Source organism: Hyaena hyaena, unplaced genomic scaffold (assembly GCF_003009895.1).
Source record: "Hyaena hyaena isolate Hyena2069 unplaced genomic scaffold, ASM300989v1 scaffold_60, whole genome shotgun sequence".
NCBI classification, from domain to species: Eukaryota; Metazoa; Chordata; class Mammalia; order Carnivora; family Hyaenidae; genus Hyaena; species Hyaena hyaena.
In genome coordinates this window covers 3,939,624-3,960,750 of record NW_024080692.1, presented here as the reverse complement: position 1 = coordinate 3,960,750, position 21,127 = coordinate 3,939,624, and the positions used below count along the sequence as shown (strand labels likewise).

General features: G+C 48.1%; 1 protein-coding gene across 2 annotated transcripts; it reads right to left on the bottom strand.

Annotated features, from left to right (window-relative positions):
- Positions 1–654: 654 nt before the first annotated feature.
- On the bottom strand, positions 655–19,174 carry CD83 (CD83 molecule). Of its 2 annotated transcripts, none has more exons than XM_039231822.1 (5): positions 19,020–19,174; positions 18,790–18,905; positions 5,490–5,703; positions 3,099–3,205; positions 655–1,793 (listed from the first exon to the last, which is right to left on the bottom strand). In XM_039231822.1, the coding sequence occupies exons 1-5, from the start codon at positions 19,054–19,056 to the stop codon at positions 1,668–1,670; spliced, it is 600 nt and encodes a 199-aa protein (XP_039087753.1). In that variant the 5' UTR covers positions 19,057–19,174; the 3' UTR covers positions 655–1,667. The 2 variants fall into 2 exon arrangements, with proteins under 2 accessions (XP_039087753.1, XP_039087752.1); XM_039231821.1 differs by having other exon boundaries at positions 655–1,796; positions 19,020–19,173.
- Positions 19,175–21,127: the final 1,953 nt, after the last annotated feature.

Here is a 21,127-nt window from a genome sequence, read left to right as displayed (position 1 = left end):
GATGCAGGGGCACCCTTGGGCAGAAGGGGGCGCTGTTTCATAGAGGTCCACCTGCCATAAATGCCCTCCCTCCCAGAGGAAGGACTCAGCCAATGTCACATCTCTAGAATTCCATCTTGGGTTCTGGTTCTCAAACTACTTTACAGACATCCTAGCACTTATCCCAAAATTCTATGAGTAGTTTTAAATATAAAAAAGAAAATCACCCCCTATTCACATGATGCAGCCGCTTAATGGCATGACGGCCATGACAAAGAAGCAGGAACACTGAAGTATCTTAGACTTTCTTTCACTCTCTCGTATCAGCGTGGACAACACACACACTACTAACGGGATAAAATCTCTATAGGAAGCAGGTAGGGAAAGGGCCAAGTTTGAGAAGAGAAACCCAACAACTGTCAAAATGTCAATGTAACATCTTGTGGGCTCTCTTCTCCCCATGGCCCAGTGGTTCCTGTGTGTCTGCATCTTGGAGTACTTTTGGCTGGTGCTTCGCCGAGCTGGCCTCCTCGCTTCCACAAAAGAACCCCTAGAAAACTACAGAAAAGTCTTATGTCCAGACTTCTTTGTCTGGAACAATGGCAAACATGAACAAAGAAATGCAGTCTCTCATGCCCAGAACACCACTGTAAGAATAAGGATAATGACGAAAAGGAGCTTCAAATTTTTATGGTGTTTTATGCTTTTTGAAAGCATTTTCACATACATTGTCACAGTCAACTTATACAACAATCTTCTGGTTTACAATTGAGAAGAAAGAAATCATAAAGACCCCATTCAAGATCATACAGCTAGGTAGTGGGAAGCTGGGGCTGGAACCCAGATGGCATGGCTGGTCCAGCATTTCCATCAGGGTGTCAATAGCTCACGATCCTGGGGTCATCCTCTCTGACTTCATTCTCTCCATACTGAGGTTACTTGTGCTGTTAGCATTGACACCTAACTACAGATACAGATGTCAAAAGGAGAGGAAAGACCAATCCTTCTTCGGCAGATATCTATGGATATCAAAATAAACGTGGCTCTCTTCTTTATTGCCTCTTTATGCATGTCTTTCCAGATGAAAAGGCTCCATTGGGGAACAGCTCATCAACTTGTTACTTCTAAATACACATAAGACTCCTTAATAACAGTGGAGCCTTCACACCAGGAAATGATTTGCTAACTATCCCCCACTGTCTCACAGTTTGGCCTGTCAACCTCTCCCAGACATGAAACATCTGGGCGAATACAAGAAAACACGACAAATTCCAAGAGATGTTTCCCAGATGTGAAGACGACTGCAGTCCTCAAGAGTCTGTCGCAGGGCCAGCTCTGGGCATCCGTATTTCCCCAGACCCTTTCCCAACTGCATCTCGCCATAGACTGTGTCGGACTGCAAAGCCTTCCAAGAGGTTGACCAGATAGCCAAATAAAATGCTAAGAAGTTAGCCATGAAGAAGCAGCTCTAGAAATTCCCTTCAGGGGGCCCCGTGCTACGTGGTCCTGTAATGGTTTCCAAAGTCCTGATCACGAAGAGTGGGCTGCGACCTGCAGTTTCCAGAAGGACTTCACGGGAAGGATGCCTTCATCCGTGTGGGGCTCACTCTTCTTTTGTCCAGTGGAACCTACAGACACATGGCTGAGCTTTCTTCGACTTTAGAGAAAACAACGTGCTGAAATCCTGCTCATACCAGTTCTGTCTTGTGAAGAGTCACTGGCTCCAAATGCTTATTTGGGGAGAAGACTGGGAGAAAGGCTCGTTGCGTGCCAGGTTTAGAAAAATCTGGGAAAATACTCTGCTGTTGTGCAAACTTCTGAAAAACAAAAGAGCGGAGTTGAGAAATGGGGCAATTGGGAAAATGCAACAGTGGACGCCTAGATTTAAGCTCCGTGCACTAAGAGTCAGTTGCACAGCTCGTTTGGGAAGCCCCTGTTAGACTGACTGCTTCACTCACTCTGCGAGTGGGCTTGTACCATTGCCCTGGCAGCTCGAAACTCTGACCAAGAGATGCACGGGCTACAGCCTGGGGCCATTTCAAGCCCCTACTGTTCATTATCTGCATGGGAAATCAGTGCCCACTGCAACAGGCATTTGCCAACAAGAAACTAAAGCCATTCACATTTTAAATTTACCATCCAGTAATTCTAATTATCTTGTGTGCAGGGAACTCTAATGGCCAAATCGTAAGCTGAGGGCTGGAACTCTGTCTTACACCCTCCACAGTGCCTCGCTTAATGCCTGTACCCAGTAGGGACTCACGGGAGTCTTTTTGACTGACTGATGTCCAAAACAGCAACTAGAGAGATGAGTACATGGCCAGAGAGGCAAGGAAATGAATACAGGGGGCCAGTGAGTGACAAGACCTGGCCCCAGATAGTTCTTGGGTGAGTTCTGTCCTGGCCCTGATAGTATTAAGACACATGGGACAGATCACTTCCTACTGGGTCAGGCCCAAAGCTGGCCTTGCTCCCTAAACTTTGGTCAACTCAGGTGAGCAGTCATGCAGAAAGAGACTCAGGGTCTGTAAGCTAGAGCCCGCTACAAGTAGTTCAAGGGCTATTGTCAAGGACACTTCAGCACCGGCCAGCCATCTTCCATGCTAGGATGCTGCCTATATACCCCACTCCTCTGGCTTCTCAGGGTAATTCCTAAGGAGTAGATGGAAGCTCCAAAATATAAGAGAACCACCAGAAGAAAACAGGTCAAGGTCAAGAGAAGGAGACTGATCTACCACTGTGGGGTGGGGCTGCCTCACTCACCTACAGGCAGAATCATGCCTTTGCCCCAAGATGATGGGAAGTAAGAGTCTCACTTCCCACCACTGTCACCACCAGGGCCTCTGGCACTCTAGAAGAATCCTGTGGCCTTTCTCAAACTTCCTTCACACACCTTACTTCATTTTCTCTTGACAGCACTCTGCGGAGCAACCAGGTGCAAAACACGCTGGGCGCTTCCCTCACTGATCCTCACAGTGTGGATGCCTCAGCGAGTGCATGGCTCACAGAAGACCATCTTTTGCCATCATTAATGATTCACACTATCTACAAAATATATTCCGATTGGTGTCCCCAGGTGATCTTTTAATCAAAATAGATGTTTTTAAAAAGATACTTACACAAGTGAAAATAATGAGTGTTAAGTAGAAAACGACCAAAGCCAACAGCAGTACGATCTCAGCTCTGTATTTCTGAAAAGTGTCTTCTTTGCTTTCCTTAGCGCATCCTTAAAAAAAAAATGAGTAAAATATGAAGCCATTTAACAGGACTTTCCTACCATGATAAAAAGCTAAGCATGCTTTGCTCTAGTTTTTTTTTTGTTTTGTTTTTTTTCAAGTCCTTCTTGTCTCCCACTCCCAACCGCACGTCTGTGCCATGGGGAAGAACGATGCCAGTGACAGCAGTGATGGTGGCAGCTGGTGCTCACTCGCACCTGTGCTTGGCTGAGTGCAATGGGCTCGGCATATGGCATCTTGCTCAGGCTCCGGAAGCAGGTCTGGGTATCCCCACCAGACTAACCCTGCTGCCTGTCTGCCTCCATTTCAGATGTTGGGCATTTCCTGGCTTCTCTTATGTCTTAACATCAGAAGACACACCATTTGTTAATCTGTGCATGAGTCTGCTTCATCCATACTGTGTAGAATGCTGGGTGTTCTCATTTCAGGAGGACTGAGGGTTAAATGTGAGCTGCCCAGCTATTACTGAAATGAGTCAACATGTTTTTGTAGAATCATGAAATCTCCTTCACCAAGGCCATCAGCAAAGGTGGCTAAGGGGCTCCCCGAGGTGCCACAAAAGTCTGTGGCTCTAGCACTTGGGGATGCAAAGGCAGGAAGAGCCAGGCCTTCGGCCTAGGAGGAGACAGGGAAGGGGACAGCCTCTCCCCACTCAGACATGACATCCAACATGTGCTGTCTAGGACAGCCAGGTTGCGAAGCCTGCTTGAAGGCCCAGGCAGGCGCAGGTATAGTGCAGATGATCGGCAGTGGGGGACTCTCCCCGGGGGCCACAAATGGTCCTTGAGAGAGCTGACAACCTCTGAAGCTGGATTCAACATTTCATGAGTAGTATAGGGATGGGTCCTCACTAGGGTCTGTGACTCAAGAAAGAGCAGGTTGAGTGCCCAGCATTTATCCAGCACTCAGTGTACCCAAGGGACCGAACTAAGCATTTCAGTGCAATATCCCATTTAACCTTCACAGGAGCCCATGCTAGAGAGGTTATCACTCCCATTGCAGAGATGAGAGAACTGAGGTGTGGAGACTGTCAGAGATGTGCCCAAGGGCACATACTAAAGGAGCTGCAGAGCTCCTAAGTGAACCAGATCCAAGGGACTCTGGAGTCTAACCACTGAACTTGGAGGCAACCTTGTCCTTAGCAGAGGAAAGGAAGACTGCCATTCTCTGTTCCTCTTCCCTGCAAGGGTGCTCTCATCTGTCAATCACATCAATGTGGATATTGACTGAGAGCCTACTGGGTGCCAGATACAGCAGAGAATAAAACAGATGTCAGGTCTGGGAGGTGCATCCCGACAAAGCAGCATAAGGGGCTAGAGACTGAGAAGGGTGTAAGGTGTGTGTGTGTGTGTGTGTGTGTGTAATGGTGAACCAAATCCAAACACTGAACTCTAAACAATGATCGTGTTCTTGTGAAAAAAGGAATACTATTCTCTTAAGTCAGATTCCCTTCCGATTCCCAATAAAAGGAGGAAGTGTTTAGGGTATAAAAATCAGGAACTCTGTGACGACAACATGTCTATTGTTTCAAGCCTCAACCACTAATAAGCATTGGGCAAAAGTCAAGTGCAAGGCATAGCTTAAGCTACATAAAGAAAAATTACGGGAAAAATTCCAAAGAGATAATCCTCATCTTGGAGCTCAATTCTTGCGATTACTGCACAGAGCAAAACTGTGTATTCTGTCACTGGAACATAATTCTGTTGCTGTGCCCTTTTTCTTTGGCCTGAGCTGAGGCACTGGGCGATGTAACCATCATAAATGGGAGGGAAATGCTACAGCTTATTGGTTAAAAAGGTGGAAACATGATGCGCTCCCCCCACGGCCAGGTTAGAAAGACCCACAGAGCAGAATATCAGCTGACGTATTCAGGACTACACAGTTTCTGTGTCCTCCAAAAATTCATCTCCGATACTTCCTATTTGCTTCAAAGGACTCTGGCATGAATAAACAACAGCCAGATTGGTGGTTTGGCTATATTTGGCATCTATCCAACTAGGGTAGCTCTGTCCTTATGAGGAAGGAAGGAAGGAAGGAAGGAAGGGAGGGAGGGAGGGAGGAAGGGAAGGGGGGAGGAAGGGAGGGTGGGGAGGAGGAGAGGGTGGAAGGGAGGGAGCAGAAAGTTACGGCATTCTGATAGGAGAATTTAGCTTTTAGCCACAAACACCATCCAAAGCCTCCAGTTAGACTTCCATCAAGAGGAGGGGTTGTGATGCCTACGGCAAATGCCCATGCATCTTGCAAGAAGGAAACAGGTACAGCAGGTCACCTCACCTGTCACTTTCAAGGTCACAGTGCCGCTTCGGTTTCTCCACCCTTCCGGCTCCTCCAGAGTGCACCTGTATGTCCCTGAGTCGACGCTGGTAGTGTTTTCAATCTTCAGGGAGAACAGCCGCTCACCGGCAGCTCCCAAGGAGCCATCCTTCTGGTGGCGGTGCCACAGACCCCCCGGGGCCACCTCCATCCTCTCCTCGCCATGCTCTGTCAGCTGTCGAGAAAGAACCCCACCGCATCAGGCTCTGCTAACAGAACCTGCACGCACCGTCCTCACCCGCATCAAGGTTCTGCCTCCCATTTTCATAAGGTCCATCCTCAGCTAGTTTTGTTTTTTTTTAATTTATTATTTCTAAGAGAGAGAGACAGCGTGAGCAGGGGAGGGTCAGAGAGACAGGGAGTCACAGACTGAAACAGGCTCCAGGCTCCGAGCTGGCAGTCAGCACAGAGCCCGACGCGGGGCTCGAACCCACGAACCGCGAGATCATGACCTAAGCTAAAGTCCGACGCTTAACCGACTAAGCCACCCAGGCGCCCCTAGTGTTTTTTTTTTTTTTTTTTTTTTAAACAAAACAGTAAGTGTAGGTGTGACCTTTGGGTGCAGAGGAGAAAATCTGTGACAGTTCTGTAAGGCTATATCTTTTCTGGAAGAAGATCAGGCCCGCAGGTTATGACTGTGGGTATCCCGGCTTCCATCTCCCATAAAGGACAGTAAGGATGTGCTCACGAGGAGGTGCGTGGCTCACTTTGAGTCATCCTTTGTTGCTGGTTGTTCTGTATTAAACGTTCTCTTGTTTTCTTCAGATACCAACTCACCCACTGAATAATTCCTAGTTTGGTATCTCAGCCTTTTATTTGGAAATGTCCCGAAATCAAAGACCACTGCCCGACGACTTGGCGAAAAGCCAGAGATGCGTGAGCAACGCCTCCTATAAATGGCCACCTTGTTTTTAAAGACCCGGGTGACTGTGGGGCCATCTGTGATGCCACAGGCTGCACCACGCTGACGCTCTGCCGGGACAAGCCGACAGTGGTGCCCCGTGGAGACTGCGTGTCACGTCATGCGGTAGTCATGCCACGATGCACACGGGAGGACCATGACAACCTAAATCTTGGACCCAAGACAGACCACCCCGACGGGCAGATGCCAAACTCAGCCGCCCTCATCCGGCTGGCGTTCCCTCCCTGGACTATCTTTTTTGTTAAATTGGTGGGGACTCTCCATCACCTCTTACTTGAAAGATGAGGCAACAACTGCATCCCCATCAGTTCTTTCTCCCCCAGATATATTTGTAACCTGCCTAACTAGCCTGCCCGCCGGTCCTCCACCGACATGTGTTCAAGTTTACACAAACAGGAAGGCTAATCGCCGTTTGTGCTCCGCGCTCAGCCCTCGCCCTTGGCTGGATGGCCGGGACCGGCAGGGAGTCTGGCACTCCGCGGTGGCCCTTTCCTGCCCCTGGACTGTGACAGCCCCGAGGAGGCACCTCGGGAAAGACCCGGGGATCATCAGGACTCCTGCTGCTGCACAACCTGATCTCCTGTCCTGGGGGCCGCCAGCTCCTCCCCCACTTTCCAAGGGGACCCGGGCGCAGAATCACCAACCAAGGAATGGTGGGGGCGCCCAGTGAGGCCGAGGCAGCTCAGGAAGAACATGCACACCCGCACACCACACACCACACAGTGCTGCTGCACACGCACTACACACATGTACCACACTACACACATGCTGCGTGAGCACACACCACACCCACACTACACACATGTCACACACATGTACTACACGCAACACACGCGTGATATACACACATGCTACATCCACACTACACACACATGCTACAACACATAACTACATCCACACTACATCCACTAGACACACATACACACACCACATATATACTATACACAAACACCACACACACACAGTACACACACACTACACATGATTTACATGCACAACACACATACTACACACACTATACATGTACTACATACATACTACACACAACACACTACACACGTTATGCACACACACTACACAACACACTACCCACAAATCACATAGCACACATGCACACTGCACACACACACACTGCACACACACTCTGGCTTCCGCTGCATTTCCCACGGGAGGGAAGCGCGGAGCCCGCAGAAGGCTGAGCTCACCCCTCGATGCCCTGGGCGCTCTGGGAGGAACTCAGCAGATGGACAGGCTGCAGAGACACCTGGTGGCCGATCGGCAGCACCCACTAGGAGCCCTGCTCTGTCCCCACCGCCACACAGGGCCCAGACAAGAGGCTTGTCTCCCGCACAGTCTAGGAGAGTCTATCCCATTTCTGGACGATTCTTTTTGTGTTGAAAGGTCCCTCCCTAAATAATCAAGGATCCACAGCCTGGGGCCTTCAGGAGTTCGAAAATGAAGCAGAAAAGAAAAGAAACTCGGCCGAGGAGGCCGAGTTAAAGGCATCCAAGGGCGCGACAATCCATCTCATTTAGCCCAGTGGGTCCCTCTTCAGGCCTAAGTATAGCAAACGTGGCCTCCAGGTGCGCTCCCTCCTCTCCCCTCCCCTCCCCTCCTCCGCCCCAGGCAACAGGCAACGCAGCTCCCCCTACAGGGGGTCCTGGGGGGCAGGCAGCTGGGACCCTCTGGGGCTTCTGAATGAGGGGGGGGGTTGCGGTCAGGACCCGCCAGGGGTGTGCTCCCAAGCTCTGCCCTCACACCTCCAAGAGGCCACTCATCCTGCCTTTCTTTTTGGAATTAACCTCCAAATATGTCAACGCAGAGTTATTTCTAATACCTTTCACGGGACTCTGATTGGCTAGAATTCCTGCATCTGAAAGGATTGAAACTTGGTGGCAACAATCATTCTGAGATTACCAGATTACCTCTGGGTTTCTCCTCAGGGGGCCTCTGGTCCCATTCAATGCTCCCTCCCTCAGCTCAGAAGGAGCCATCTGAAAGTCAAGATCAAAACTGCAGACCCTTCCGGAGGGGGTGGGAACATAAACTACGGCCCATTATCATGCTGGCTGCCAAACTGGCCGAAGCAGAGTCTGCAGGTGATCAGACCTGGCAGGCGGTGGCCTTCTGTCTTTTTTGCAGAAAAGAATTTTACTTTAAAAATCAGTAGTAACGGGTGCCTAGGGAGCTCAGTGGGTTAAGCGGTTAAGGGTCTGACTTCAGTTCAGGTGTGAGTTCCAGCCCCGCCTCGACTCTGCACGGACAGCTCCAAGCCTGCTCAGGATTCTGTCTCCCTCTCTTTCTCAAAAATAAATAAATAAACATTTAAAAAAAAATCAGTAGTAACAGGGAGTAGTAGTCATTTGGTGGTCAGATTTCCGTGGGCCTCTGGCAGAGCCTCCAGTGGGTCTCCCGTTATTTTCAAATAGCAAAACAAAGGCAGGGTGAGGTTATGAGAAAGGCAGAAGGAAGAAGGAGGGGAAAGGCAAAACAAAGACCCCCAAACGACCTGCAGAACTGTGACTTACTGACCCACCACAGCCGTCAGTGGGACTGTGGCAAAATATCTCAACTGTCACAGGGCCATCTTCCAATGGCCTCTTCCTGGGTCTTCCTGAAAGACCCAGAACACTGAGAGAACTACTGGATGAACTTGGGACTCTTGTTTAAGTAATGAGCAAGCAGTCTCTGCCTGATGACTAACTGTAGCAAAAGGAACGTTCTGTGAATTCACACAATGCACCTGGAAATATCTCAGAACCCTCCCTCTGGCTTGAAGTTGTCAGTGCCTACACACTGTAGTGCTCAAGTTCAAGTGTACATACACAATGCCCATCCCCCCTTCTCTATGCCATTTCAACATAGATCTCCTGTGACTCCATCTGGGCAATCTGGGATTTGCCTCCAGCTGCAAAAATAGTTGCAGCTTTTATGTTAATGTTGCATGCTCAAAATGCAAGCAGGTGTACAGGAGACTTTTTTTTAATGTTTTTAATTTATTTTTGAGAGTCAGAGAGAGACAGCGTGAGCAGGGGAGGGTCAGAGAGAGAGAGAGAGAGATACAGAATCCGAAGACAGGTTCCAGGCTCTGAGCTGGCTGTCAGCACAGAGCCCAAAACGGGGCTCGAACCCACGAACTGTGAGATCATGACCTGAGCCGAAGTTGGACGCTTAACTGACTGAGACTTTTTATGCAGCAGTTCAAATCATTAACTTCAGTTCTGTGGCCGGGTAGCTAGCACACCACAGTTATCAGGGGAGTCCCTGTGGCAAAGCCTTTGGTTCTTGAACCAAATTCCAGAAAGAGGTAAACAAAGCAACCAGCCAATGGGCCATCATCGACTTTGCTTTGTTTCATGAGTTCTTATAAACAGTTGAGCTGGCTCAAAATCAACCACTGGCAAAGAATGGCTCTTCAAACAATCCGAATCTGAAAGTGTTTCATTGCCTCTCTGCAAAGGCATTTTAGGAAATAGTAATTTATAACAAAAGGAACCCTCGGCTTCATCACAGCCAAGCGTAATTGATGGGAACTATTTAATGCGCACTTTACAAAGCTAATATTGCAGTGTGCTAAGCCACAACACGATTTGCGCGAATTAATGCCTCAAAACAGTCATCCGAATTATGTTTTAAAAACCCACACTCCATGCATTAACTCTGATGTGGACAGTTCTATATTTCTGATTGGATTAGAGAAGGGTAAAATATAGGACAGCTCATTTTCAGAAAACCTAGGGACTTTTGATTTGCCTAAAGGCCTTCAATGTAACTAAATAATTTAAGTAACATATTCTTTCTTCACGGTGGAGATTTGACCTTAAGGAAACCACAAGCCCCAAATTAAATAAACTTTTTAATTTGCTGAATACTAAAGCAAGCAAATACAAGTATGTACTAATTTTAAGGGCATGTGAATTAAATGTGTTTTTTTTAATGATGGACACATTGGAACTAGAACAAAGGAAATCAAATAAATAATTAATATGTTTGAAATTGAACTGGTATTTCTGTCAAAAACCCTACTGTGGAACATTATATGTTTTAATTGAAATAATTTTATCCAAATATATGCTCACCTTCTAGATTACCATGTTTGAATACAAGAGATCAACAGAGCCGGGGCGCCTGGGGGGTGCAGTCACTTCAGCGTCAGGCTCTGGATTTCATGATGTCATGGTATGTGAGTTTGAGCCCTGCATTGGGCTCTGCGCTGATAGCACATGGAGCCTCCTAAGGATTCTCTCTCCCTCTCTCTCTGCCCTTCCTCTGCTCGCTTGTGTGCTCTCTAAAATTAATAAATAAATATTTTTTTTAAAAAGAGAGAGAGGAGCTCCTGGGTGGCTCAGCTGGTTAAGCATCTGATTCAGCTCAGGTCATGATCTCATAGTTCATGAGTTCGAGCCCGGCATCCGGCTCTGTGCTGACAGTGCAGAGTCTGCTTGGGATTCTCTCTCTCCCTCTCTCTCTGGTCTTCCCCTGCTCACTCTCTCTCTCTCAAAAATAAACAAACATTTAAAACAGAGAGAGCAACAGTTCCATACCTATAGCAAAGAAAGAATTTTGATCACGAATCTGGAATCCAAATTTATCATACATGAGATCTGCCACAAATATGATAGGAAACTAACGAAAACAAAAAGAAGGGTGCCCGGGCAGCTCAGTCAGTTGAGTGTCCACATCTTGATTTCAGCTCGGGGCATGATCCCAGGGTTGTGGGATTGAGCCCTGCATCAGGCTCCACGCTGAGCATGGAGATGGCTTACTTGGGATTCTCTCTCTCCCTCCCTCCCTCCCCACCTCCTCTCTTGCTTTCTATCTCCCTCTGCTCCTCTCCCCAACTCATATGCGTCCACACTCTCTCTAAAATAAAATTAAAAAACAAAGTTTATAAAAAGGAAGAGATTTTCTTGTGGGGCAAAATGTGTGTGCCTATATATGCATATATATATATATGCATAAATATATATATATATACATATTTAATCCAACAATTTGATTAAACATATTTAAAGATATGGACTTTATGTATTTAAAGGTGGTATGAAAGTAATCTGATATATTCCGATCACACTGAACAGCTTTTCTTTATTGCATTTCTCATGCACTACCTTTCACGTACCTTGGTTTCTAACTCAATTAAAGTGCCGATATAATCCCCATTCATCATAAAAACCGCTCTTTATAATGTGCAAAATAGTTTGGCTCGGAGGTTGATGTCATAATGAGGGTAGAATGTATGTGCATTAACATCGTTTTTTTCCTAAGTGTAGTTTTATTGGAAAAATGATTTTCCACTTTGAAATTTACTGGGTCTAACAGACAGAGTTGAATTTATGACTGCTACGAGAGTTATGAGTATGCCAAGAGGCAACATAATTAAGAGCACAGGCGTTGGAGTCGAATGGACCTGGGCGCAAAGCCGGGCCTTACCGCGGCTAAGATCTGCTCTTGGCCAACTGGCCAAACAGCTCTCGGGCTTCCCTCTGCTCCACAGACAGACACGGGAGGTGGGGGGAGAGTGGTCCTATCTTGCAAGGGTGGTGAGAAGACACCAGTGATGATGGGCATGGACAGTCCACTATAGCATCTGTTGATGGCACAGGAAGCCCTCAATGGGTCACTATTCTCTCTCAGTTTCCCAGCCCTGGATTCAGTCAGCATTCTAAATAGTTCCCAGCACACCGGACTTATTCAAAAAGCATTTGCTGGGGCGCCTGGGTGGCTCAATCGGTTAAGCGTCCGATTTCGGCTCAGGTCATGATCTCACGGTTCGTGGGTTTGAGCCCCACGTCGGGCTCTGTGCTGACAGCTCAGAGCCTGAAGCCTGTTTCGGATCTGTGTCCCCCTCTCTCTCTGACCATCCTTTGCTCACGCTGTCTCTCTCTCTCTCTCTCAGAAATAAATAAAACATTAAAAAAAAAAGCATTTGCTGAGTGAACGAGTGAATTAAAAAAAGAGAGAGAGAGAGAGTTACAAGAGCACTGGCTTTGGAATCAAAGACCCAAAGTCCTTTAATTCGTGGCTCATTAGTTGGGTCATCTTTGGTAAAGCCACTAATCCCTGAGTTCTACTTCCCTACCTGCAGAGGGTTGCATAAAGTAGGTGAGGGGATTAAGGGGACCCTTATCACGATGAGCACTGAGTAATGTACAGAATTGGTGAATCATTACATTACACCCCGGAAACTACCGTAACAGTGCAGGTTAACTATACTGGAATTAAAATCTTTTAAATAAAATTATAAAGATAAACAACTACCAGGGATAATCTTTCTGTGGGACACAATTCTACCCACAATACCGGGCATAACTGAAGTGTGCATTATCATTTTAAAGCCTTTTCCATCGCAATTATATACCCCAATATATTCCCTTTACGTGAAGCTAGGTTTTTCTAATATCATAATTTATTTATTTACTTATTTATTTATTTAATTATTTTGAGAGTAAAAGAGGGAGAGAGAGAAGGACTCAGACAGCATGAGTCGGGGAGGAGCAGAGAGAAAGGAAGAGAGAGAATTCCAAGCAGACTCCTCGGGGTCAGCAACGAGCCTGATGTGGGGCTCGAACTCACGAACCATCAGATCATGACTTGACCTGACATCAAGAGTCAGAGGCTCAACCAACTGAGCCTCCCGGGTGCCCCACTTGGAGCTACTTATGACTTGATTACAATGGTTTCCAACTTAAAGAGCCCTACTTGGTAGGGGCACCTTGAACCGCCCCACAAATAAATGGGGCATAGAGGGAGCTATCTCCACGTGGCTCCAGCCCCCAGACCTGTCCTGCTTGCCCGTTGGGCTCAGTTGCTCCCCACGCCTCGGGGACTCAGCCGTCCGGGACTAATTTGATTCAGAACCTTATGCCCCAGAACTGACCCAGAGTGTCTAACCCAACATGATTATGAATCGTTTATGGCAACTGGCCTCCGGCCTTCCCCATACATAGGCTTTCACCACCCGGACCTACGATCCTCAACAGCTACAGGCTCTTCTGGAATCTCTCATCTCCCAGAGAACCAGGACAAAGGCACACTGGGTGGTGTTCCACAAAAACATGGAGCTTATTAAAAACCTTGGGCTCCCAATCTGTTACCACTATTACCGGCCCCACGCAGGAGCGTTGGCCAGATGCATCCCAGTGCAAGAACCCAAAACAGGTTTGTGGGTGTTCTTTACATCTCAGGGAAGTACTCATGTCTAGCTCTGGTTTGAGCTAGGGCTTTGGGTAGAACATTTGGGGTTATCGCTGGAGTAGCCAGGAAAAGATTATGCAAATGGTTTTAGAGGGAGAAACCCTTTTTTAGGTAGAATCTCTTTTGAGCTCTGCCTTCCCTTTCAGCTGAGACCTTCCCTTACATCACTGAGGCCTTCGCCTCACTTCCTCTTTTGTGTATAGTGACATAACCAAACACAGAACTAAGATAATTCGGTTCTCATGTGACTCAGGTTCCCCCTTTTGTATTCATGGAAAATAAGTGCTTGATTTCATTCTATTTCACTCCTAGCTGCTTCCCTCCTCCTTACCCTTCTGCACATTGAAAGACTGCAGCAGCTTTTCTCTGATTTGTGATTGTCCCAAAGTCTCAATGACGAACCAGTCTCAAGGGGCTGAGACTTCTGTGGCCCCTATGAGGTGGCCACGTGCTCTGCTGCCCACATGACGGGTGGCCAAGAACTAAGAAAGGTACAGCTCAGAAACGCCTCGAAGTCAGGGCTGAGTTAACCTGTTTTTTATTGCTATCGCGAGAGAACAAAGCCTCCCTCCGCGACCCATCGTCTCAGATGAATCACAGTCTGATTTCACCGCAAAAAATAATCTTTTCTTTACAAATGCATGCCATTATGTCATCCTCTTTGCTTAAAAACTTTCAGTGACCGCTTGCTGCCTGAGGGAGTTCAAGGCGTTATATTCGGGCATTCAAGGCCCTTCGCTGTCAGTTCCAAGCCTTCTCTGAAACACCTCCCAGCCCTCTCCTATATAATTCTCCCTTCCAGATCACTGATCACCCCACTGGTTCCCCCAAAATGCTCATGGATTCCTTTTCCCTGCCTTTGCTCAAGGTGGTCCTTTGGCAAAAGTCCCGTGTTGATCTTAGGATGGCCAGCACCAGACCCAAGACTTGGACCGCATCTGGGACCCAGAAATCTTTACGAATAAAAGTGTAAATATAAGAGACAGCTGAAAACCAGCTTTAAGTCTTTTCGTGGTTTGACCTAAGGTAGAGGCCATCGAAGTGATTCACCCAGGTCAAGATGCCAATGTGGAGAGCGTGATTTTTCTGTGATGCTAACACACACATTGTGTTCACATTTCAGTGTTGCAGTGTTTCTGTGCTTAATATAGGAAATGTTTCCTTTTTGTCCTAAAGACATGCTCTTAAATCTATCTTGCAGCGGGTAAAACTCTAAAATCAAGGAACTGTACTGAGCGGCACACCCTGGCTCCTTCATGGGTCCATCAGCGTTTGGGGCTGAGCAGATTCCATCCGCCCAGACCATTCATCCACTCCAGCCCCTACTAAGGGGCTTGGCTTTCCTCAGTGCCTCCTTGCTCTCTGTGGTTCACTATCACACAAGTTGGTAGAGACACAAAATACAAATACACTGAATAGGAAATTAGCAACACACGTGGAAGACAGCCTCGTAACAAATCAAGGACAAGCAAGAGCTGCATGGTGACCATCCTTGAACTTTTGAAGTCGCCTCCTGGCCATTAACCTGCTCTCTGACAGCTCCCTTGGTTCAGGGGATAACCCATGATCTCTTCTCACTCTTACAAACCCAAGACGGGTTTCTGAAATCCGTCTTACTTCCCCTTTCTCCCTTCCTTTGGAAATCATCCGCAAAGGGCATTTGTCTTGTGACGCATCTCTGCCTTCACCCCCGCAGTGTCATCCAAGGTTGACACTACATATCCTCTTTCGTTATGCATCAACATAGCTTGTCGGGGCTCCCGGGCCTGGTACCACATCTCCCTGATAAATAACCACTCACTATTATTAGTAGCGAACATCGCCAAGCCCCAACACTGCATCCAGGGGCCTCCTCTCCCTGCAAACCTAGTGCAGCTTCATTCAAGAGAGTGTGGACCCACTTAGGCTCAGCACGAAGCACACAGGTAGCCCTTTAATGCAAGTCCTTGCTCCTGGACGACATGGGATGGTGCTGTGGCCTCTTACACAAGACACTCACAGCCAGCGGGAAGGGTGCTGGACCAAAGTCTGTTTGCATGTTTTCCCCAAACACCTCCCTAAACAAACACCATCAGTTCACAACTTTAAGAGCCAAATTTGGCTACTACCCTAATGGCTATGTGTATTTGCGTTTCTATTTCTTCTCAACCATCCACGCTGCCTTAACAGATACAGTACAGGAAAGGACAAGAAAGGCGCCCATTGTTGGATCCCAGTTAGAAGGGCACTGTTCCATGGGAAGTAGAAGCTGGGTTAACAGGAATTGGGCTCTCTCTGCCCGCCTTGGGCTCCGCCCCACCACCCCCTGTGCAAATCTATATTAAGCCCCCTCCAGCCCCCTCTCACTGCCATTCTCTTTATCCAGGGAGGATAAAATGGACCCTGTTTCATCTTCACTGGCCCTAATGCTACGCACACTAATTGGACGCCCTCTGCTTTGAGTCTTTTGGTAAAAGGCACATGATAAGAAACACATGGCTTACATGGGTCCTCTGGTAATCACAAGTAATCACTGCCAATTGGACAGTGGCATGGTGCCCTGTGGTGTGGGACAACTAAGTGGTACATGGAATTTTAAATTGTGACTCATTATAACCGTAATTGTGATATGCGGACGTCCTGAGAGAATGTGATTCAATCTGGTGGAGGGAAAAAAAAAAAAAAAAAGAAAACAGAAACAACACTCGAAGGGACTCTGTTTCACTGGCCCGGCACGCAGCCCACAACTGTGCAGAGGTCTGACGAACCACACAAGTGATGGTTAGAGAGGTGACGTGAGCGAGGCTCACTGTGGTCATCAGGCTTAAATTTCTCCTTTTATAGCCACCTCTGCGCTGAAGCATTGTACGAGAAAGTCGTGTAGCGGGGGAAAAAAATGACAAGATGCTTAATCTTCTGTAAAACCAAGTGTTTCAGTATTCCACCACTGACCTTCTTTCCAGAATACTCTATCCACCTGTGTTGTACAAACACAATCGAAGCGAACGTGTAATTACTGGGCTGGAAAATAATGAATATCTACAGAATGTGCTGAGGCCTGTTAAAAAAGTACTTGAAGGAACAATGCATCTATTTTCAAGGCAGCGGGATAGTTTATTGGCAGAGCATAGCTTTCTTTTCCACCGCGCCTCAATCGCCGTTTCCCTCTTCTAGAAAAATAGCATGATCTTTCAATCGCCCTATTTCATGAACCAAAAGGAGAAAGAAAATGCCAGGAGACTGTTGTCTTTAAAAAAAAACCAGAGTTTTGAGAGACCTTCAGGGTAAATCATGCGAGAACCCTGTTCAATAAATAAGCACATACATTATAGAGTTACATCATCAGCTGACATCCAAGGAGAAGCCAAAGGTTAATGGCTACGGTTTACTGCATCATTCCAAATGACCTTGTGCAAGAAGATTTACCTTGACAACTGTTTGAACTGTTCAGTCTGAAATTCCATCTACTTGTTTCACGAGTACTCTTTAATTACTCCCCTGGGGATCGTAATATTATTTTCTTTTTTAAATTCCTCTCTGGAAGGGATCGTGGTTTCTGTTTTCCCCCTTCTTTAAGATAACTAAGTCCCTGCCTGGCCAGATCAAGGAGACTTTTGTTTTCTTTACCCTAAGTAGTGGAGGTAGAAAACAGAGAACTGAAGCTAAGGAATCAGACTACTTGGTTCGGATCCCACCTCTCTCATTTAGCCAAGCTGTATAACAGTGAGCGGCTTCATTCATTCCCTAAGGCTCAGTTTCCTCATCTGTAAAATGCGAATAGAGTAGCGGTATGGATCTTTTAAGTCCATTGGAAAGACTGAAACAGATAATGGATGTAAATATTTACCCCGGAGGCTGGCATACAGTGAGCAAATAATAATGGCTTTACAATATTTTTTGCTTAAATCCTATTGTTTTTACAAGAACAATTTTGGAATTGCTATGTTCTCTGATCTCACAGCGAATGAAGCGGAAACGAAGTAAGGATGATAACAAACCTACTTTCCTACACAATACGGCACTCCAAGGTAGTAGCAGCATATCCCGCGCGCATAACCCACCAAGTGCCCGCCTGAATTCACTGAGCACCTTCACAATTAACAGGGCAAACACTTGGTGCTGCGTGGAATGCACAAGAACAGTGGTGCAGCCCTGTCCCAGCGAAAGAGACCATCCGCTCAGGAGAGGAGACACACACACACACACACACACACACACACCTGTCTTACACTGCCTTGCTAAATGGCCAGATAGATACACGTGCAAGTTCGTATAGCATCTTTCTTTCGGAGAGTATAAGTTAAGCCCTGCATTCTGCAGAAAGCAACAGAGATTTCTTCTAAGATGCTAAATCAGAGCGCGGAGCAAGGCTAGGATATCAAGTGCCCTTGGCTTTAAACTGGACCTCATTAAGAGGGGTGAACAAAAGCCCAGTGCGGAACCCTGCTCCTAACCTTTGAAAATGTTCCAGTTGAGAGAAACTGTTTAAAAAGCCTCAGAGCAACTCAACTCTCTTATGGAGGAGGGGGGAGCACGCGGGGTGGGGGGCACAGTGAGGCTGCTGCTTCTTACTTGCCTGGGTGCCCCCTCCCAGACCCCCCCCCCAAAGCTGGGCCTCTCAGGACTGCCAGAGCGCCAAGCAGCATGGACAAACTAGGGGCCAGGGTAACCCAGAAAGCGGACGACAGAGAACTCCCACCCGGGAAACAAGCCTAGATCACATCGGACCATCTCTTACTGGCCTGCCTCTCAAGGTGCCTATTCCTTCCCTTCCCGCCCCCAAATTAGGGCCACCACCGTCCGCCAACACACCAGAAATCAAAAACCTGGGGGACATTCCTATTGTCCGGCATCCAAATCTGCCCTCGCTGCTCTCTTCGTGGCCTCTTGGCCACAACCACAGGTGGCGTCCAGCATTCATCCCAGCAACGGGGGTCTCTGCGCTTAGTCTTATTTGGATCATTCATCTCAGGCCACCTCCAGGGGCAGGGAGGGAATTCGGTCCTTGGGGAGCAAAACCTAAGTCGCCGCGTACTAGTTGCGGGTGCGGGGGGTGGGGGTGAGGAAGGCGCGTGGGAAGACGCGGCACTTGGAGGCTGGCCGCGGCGACAGAGGGTCGCCAGCGCAGGGGAGGCGGCAGCCCGCGGGCATCGCCGCGCTTACCTTGGTCCAGAAGACCGTGTAGGGGACCTGAGGGTCCCGGGGGGCGGTGCACGGCAAGTCCACGTTCTCGGAGCAAGCCACCTTCACCTCCCGCGCCGCGGGCGCCAGGCTGCAGGCTGCAAGAGGGGCAGAGAGAGCGGCGTGAGCCGGCGAGACAGGGGGTGGCGGGGAAGGGGGAGGGGGTGCTCGCCAGGACGGGGTGGGGAGGCGACGCGCGCCTGGGGCCTTACCGCAGCTCAGGAGCAGGAGCCGGAGGCCGCGCGACATGACTGGGGACGGCCGGCCTGTGGCGCGCTCCGCGGCGCCGCTCCCTCTTGTACCCGCGCGCCCGGGACTTCCCCCGGCGCTGGGCTGGGGGAATCCCCGGCGGGGCGGCGGAAGCGGGCGGCGCGGCTGCCCCCCCCCCCCGCCTCCCCGCCGCCGGCGCCCGCCACCCGCGGGACACCCCCGGGCCCCGCCCCCGCGCGCCCGGAGCCCGCGTGGCGGCCGCCGCTGCGGGGCCGCGGCGACCGCCACCCGCGCGGAACGCGGCGCGCTTGGGCTCTGCAAACGGCGCGGGCGCGCGGCCAGCCCGGGGCGCTCCGCTCTGTGCACGGAGAGGGGGCGCCGCTCCCCCAGGGCGCCCGGCGTGTGGCTGGTGACGCCAGAGGTGAACTCAGGACCTCACTCTTCCCCAGATTCTGTTGTAACCAAAGACCCCTCGGGCCTTCCGGGCGACGACGGCACGTGGCTCCCTACCTCTGGCTGGGTTATCGAGCCCCCCTGCCGAGAGTATTTCAGCCAAAGGAGAACCTCTCCTATTAAAACTCAGTTTGGGGGGCAAGATTCCCCCCCCCCCCAAAAGCCAGAAGAAAATAGAAATCACCTCCTATTCATCCGGAAGTACCCTCTGTTAATATTTAGTGTCTTCGCGTCAATGCCTGCACAGGTATTTTTAAAGTGGGACACTCTACATACGAATTTGTAACCTACTTTCGTTTAGCTTGGTATTTGCAAGACTTTCCATAACATTAACGAGTTTCAACAGCATTGTGTTGGTGGCTACGGAATACTCCATCACACAGTTCCATCATAAGCTAGAACCCATTAGATCGTGTTAGACGTGATTAATCTAACCAGTTAGGAGACTCTCATCGGGGGTGGTAGGCTGTGTATGATTACAAACGATGCTGTGGCCGCTGTGATGAACTTCGTGATGTTAGAAACTGCTTAGTTTCTTTGAATGAATACCTAGAAGAAAGTGTGCTACGTCAAAGGGAATTTACAGTTTTGTTAAACATTGCCAACATTACCTCCACTGAGATGTTCTCAATCTATATTCTCACCTGCAGCTGTGAGAGTGCTTGTTTTCCAACACTCTTGCCAACATTTATTGTTTTCAGACTCCACTTGAGGAGTGGAGAACAGCCTTAATTTGCCCTTGGAAGTGGTTAAACCCACGGACAGTCACACCAAGCTATTTCTAAGTGCCTTTTCTCCATAACCCTCATCACACTAATTTTTGAATTGAGACATTGTTAGGATACAAGTACAGAAAAGAAGAAAGAATCAAGCACATCTATATGCAATGTAGTCTTAATAAACCATCTATCCCTTGCCAGACCCTATACCTGGGCATTTAGGCTGTTTTCCAATTTTTCGACGTTGTAAACAATGTTGCCTAAGCTGGGGGCGGTCAAATCCTCTGGCCTAGCAATCCCATCGGGTCATCAGACATTAACATCTTGTCCTCCAAAGTACATGTGCCCATTTACACTCTCCTCAGAGGGACTTGGTATCATTAGATTTTTTTTTTTCATTTTCACCAATCTGATGAGTGTAAAATACCAGTTCCTCTTTAATTTACCTGGCACTAATTAGAGGAGGGAGGAACATCTTCTTTTACATTTTGAAGCCATTGTGTCCTCTTGAAGATTGCTGGTCATATCATTTGGCCTTTTCCATTTGAGCTGCTTATAAACTCTGGGCCAAATCCTTTCTTGGTTACGTGCATGCCAAATATCTGTTCCAAGTCAAAGTTATATTTTTTACTCTGTTTAGGATGTCTTTAATGTACAAAAGGGATGTTGTAAAAACTATTTTCATGTAGTCAAATGTATTGGTCTTTTCATTTATGGTTTGTGCTTCTGGTGCTATGTTGAAGAAATCTTTTCCTACCCTGAGAACATAAACACATTCTCCTTCATTTTCTTTCAAAACTTTTCAAGTCATGCTTTTTCATAAGCAGGTCTTTAATCCACTTAAATACGGTTTGATGTAGAGATTTAACTTATTTTTTCCATATGGAGACCCGGGTGTTCAGTACTGATGGTAAAATTCCTTATTTCCCCATTGATTT